At 41.4% G+C, this 3,311-nt stretch overlaps 1 protein-coding gene across 1 annotated transcript; it reads left to right on the top strand.

Moving 5' to 3' along the window:
• Nucleotides 1-685: 685 nt before the first annotated feature.
• LOC103666086 (olfactory receptor 5M3-like) lies at nt 686-1,835 on the top strand. The gene has a single exon (XM_008694114.2). It carries the CDS (start codon nt 725-727, stop codon nt 1,655-1,657), a length of 933 nt encoding a protein of 310 aa, XP_008692336.2. The 5' UTR covers nt 686-724; the 3' UTR covers nt 1,658-1,835.
• Nucleotides 1,836-3,311: the final 1,476 nt, after the last annotated feature.

The following is a 3,311-nucleotide window of genomic DNA, read 5'->3' as shown; positions in this document are numbered from 1 at the left end:
AAGGGCGCCTGGATGGCGCAGTCGTTAAGCGTCTGCCTTCGGCTCAGGAGGTGATCCCGGCGTTCTGGGATCGAGCCCCACATCAGGCTCCTCTGCTGGGAGCCTGCTTCTTCCTCTTCCACTCCCCCTGCTTGTGTTCCCTCTCTCGCTGGCTATCTCTATCTCTGTCAAATAAATAAATAAAATCTTAAAAAAAAAAAAAAGAAGTAGTCTTGGAAGTTTGGGTAAGCACAATATTTAGTACTAGTATGTTTCAATCACAATATTTGGTGTAACTGTCATGTATTAGGGCATCTCAGTAACTTTCAGAGAGCCCACTACATAGCAAGTCTTCAGAAACGATTCGCTATAAGGAACAGCAAAGTGCAGTAACAGAGATCGAATAAAGATAGAAAAAAGAGGCATTGCGATGCCAGGCTGGCTCAGTCCATTAAGCACCTGCCTTCGGCTCAGGTCATGATCCCAGGCTCCAGGGATGGAGTCCTGCTTTGGGCTCCTTGCTCAGCGGGGAGCCTTCTTCTCCCTCTGCTTGCTGTTCCCCCTGCTTGTGTGCTCTCTCTATCTCCTCCTGACAAATAAATAAATAAAATTAAAAAAAAAAAGGAAGAAAAAAGAGGCATGGATAAAGATATAAATGAATAAATAAACAGCACCTCCTTTTAAAATTTATTTCCTCCTAGTTACCACTGACATTTCTACCCCATGTTGACTTAGAATTGAGAAAATGCTCAATTTCACCGATGTGACAGAGTTTATTCTTTTGGGACTGACCAGTCGTCAGGAATGGCAAGTCCTCTTCTTCATCATTTTTCTCATGGTCTATATTGTCACCGTGGTGGGCAATATTGGCATGATCGCGTTAATTAAGGTCAGTCCACAGCTTAACAGCCCCATGTACTTTTTTCTCAGTCATTTGTCATTTGTGGATGTGTGGTTTTCTTCCAACGTGACCCCCAAAATGCTGGAAAATCTGTTATCCGAGACAAAAACTATTTCTTATGCCGGCTGTCTGGTACAGTGTTTCTTCTTCATCGCCCTTGTCCACGTGGAAGTTTTCATTCTGGCTGTGATGGCCTTTGATAGGTACATGGCAATTGGGAAACCTCTGCTGTACAGCAGCAAAATGTCTCGGGCTGTGTGTGTGCGACTGATTTCTTTCCCTTACATCTATGGTTTTCTGACTAGTCTGGCCGCAACGCTGTGGACATATGGCTTGTCCTTTTGTGGGAATATTGAGATCAACCACTTCTATTGTGCGGACCCACCTCTCATCAAAATGGCGTGCGCTGGGACCTTTGTAAAAGAATATACCATGATCATACTTGCAGGCATTAATTTCACATATTCTCTGACTGTGGTGACCATTTCTTATCTGTTCATTCTCATTGCCATTCTGCGGATGCACTCAGCGGAAGGGAGGCGGAAGGCCTTTTCCACTTGTGGGTCCCACTTGACAGCTGTCGTCATATTTTATGGGACTCTCATGTTCATGTATCTCAGACGTCCAACAGAGGAGTCCTTGGAGCAGGGGAAAATGGTGGCTGTGTTTTATACCACAGTGATCCCCATGCTGAATCCCATGATCTACAGCCTGAGGAATAAAGGTGTGAAAGAGGCCATGAGCAAAGTGATCAGCAGAACGTGTATAACAAAATAAAATAAAATTCAGTGAATATTGTCGTCTGTGTTTCATAAGCATCTGTCATGTCAATAGGTTGTGATTCAGCATATCGCTCAAGACATTTTACAGAACCTAAAGATTTAGTGCATTAAAAATAAAAAAAAAAGTGGGATAGGCCGGTGACGGGTATTAAGGAGGGCACATACTGCATGGTGCACTGGGTGTTATATGCAAGTAATGAATCATGGAACATTGCATCAAGAACTGGGGATGTACTGTATGGTGACTAATATAACAAAATAAATATCAATAAAAAAAAAAACAACCTCCCCAAAGAAATAAAAATAAAGAGACTCAAAATGAAAGGAAAAAAAAAAAAAGGAGATGGATCCAATTCTTTTGATGTAAGTCGTGAGGATCAATTAGAACTTAAAAAATTAATTAATTGAAAAGGTTATTGGAACGAGTGTTCACAGGTACACTAATGGAAAGTGTTCGAATAGTTAGCTAGAATGAAAAGATTTTGCATTTCTTGTTAGAAAAAATGGAATGGATGAGTTTGGGAAAACTTATCAATTTGCCTATTTGGAGAGTAATTTGAGGAGGCCACGGGTTGTGATGAGTAGTGGGTGTTATTATCAATTAATGAAACATTGAACACATCAAAAACTAATGATGTAGTGTATATATGGTGGCTAACTGAACATAATAAAAAAAGAAAAAATAATGCATTTCATTTAGTTTTCTAGTATGATGACATAAAAATGGTGGTCTCGCTTCATTCCGTTATTAAAGCATTCTGTATATCTGCAGTACACAGACTATAGGAGTTTGCTAGGGCTGCCATAGCAAAATACTACAGACTGGGGGGTTTCAAAAACAGAAATTTATTTTTTCACAGTCCTGGAGGCTAGACATCCAAGGTCAAATTGCCAAAAATGCTGTTTTTTTCCCGAGGACTTTCCCTTTGGTTTACAAAAGCTGTCATCTCCCTGTGTCTTGTCATGGTCTTTACTCTGTGTGTCTGTGTCCTGCTCTCTTCTTCTTATAAGGACACCAGTCATCTTGGATTGAGACCTACTCCTAGGACCTCATTTTACTTTGATTTCCTCTTCAAAGATGTTACCTCTAAATACAGTCATATTCTAAGGTAGGGGGAGTCAGGACTTTGACATACAGATTTCAGAGAAACAGGAGTCAGCCCATAATGCAAGGTGACATGGTAATTGCATTATGACTCAAAGTTGGGACAATGCTGTGGAAGACACTGTCTCAGAAAACCTGGTTAAGCTGAAAATCACCATGGGAAACAGAATGCCATCTGAGCATCCATGGCTGACGTCACTGTTACTGGATAGACTTCCGGTGTATGAAGGAAAAAGCTGAGCCTGAACGTAAAGGAGAAAAGGCTTCACAGTGGTGAGCTCTCATGTTCGATCTTCACCGTGCCAGCTGTGATTTCTCCAGGGGACTCCGGCAGTGAGAAAAATGATCTAACAAAGTAATTGCCTCCCCTTCACCTGTTTGTGCAGTCTCTTAGGGAAATGGAGTTAACAAACAAATACTACAAATTCTGCCTGCGTTACTCACCAGAAGAGCCACTAATATTCCTTGTAAAGACGGTTGTTCCCCTGTAGCTGGTAGGTGTCTTTATTCTGGGAGTGTGTATAACCATGAACGCTCTGTTACT

The sequence above is a fragment of the Ursus maritimus genome, unplaced genomic scaffold (genome assembly GCF_017311325.1).
Source record: "Ursus maritimus isolate PB19 unplaced genomic scaffold, ASM1731132v1 scaffold_23, whole genome shotgun sequence".
NCBI lineage: Eukaryota > Metazoa > Chordata > Mammalia > Carnivora > Ursidae > Ursus > Ursus maritimus.
The sequence above is the reverse complement of the archived record's forward strand: the minus strand, read 5'-3'. Positions and strand labels throughout refer to the sequence as shown.

Bases quoted from the DNA above. Each gene is read 5' to 3' on its own strand.
- LOC103666086 (XM_008694114.2), top strand. From the start codon at position 725: ATGCTCAATTTCACCGATGTGACAGAGTTTATTCTTTTGGGACTGACC.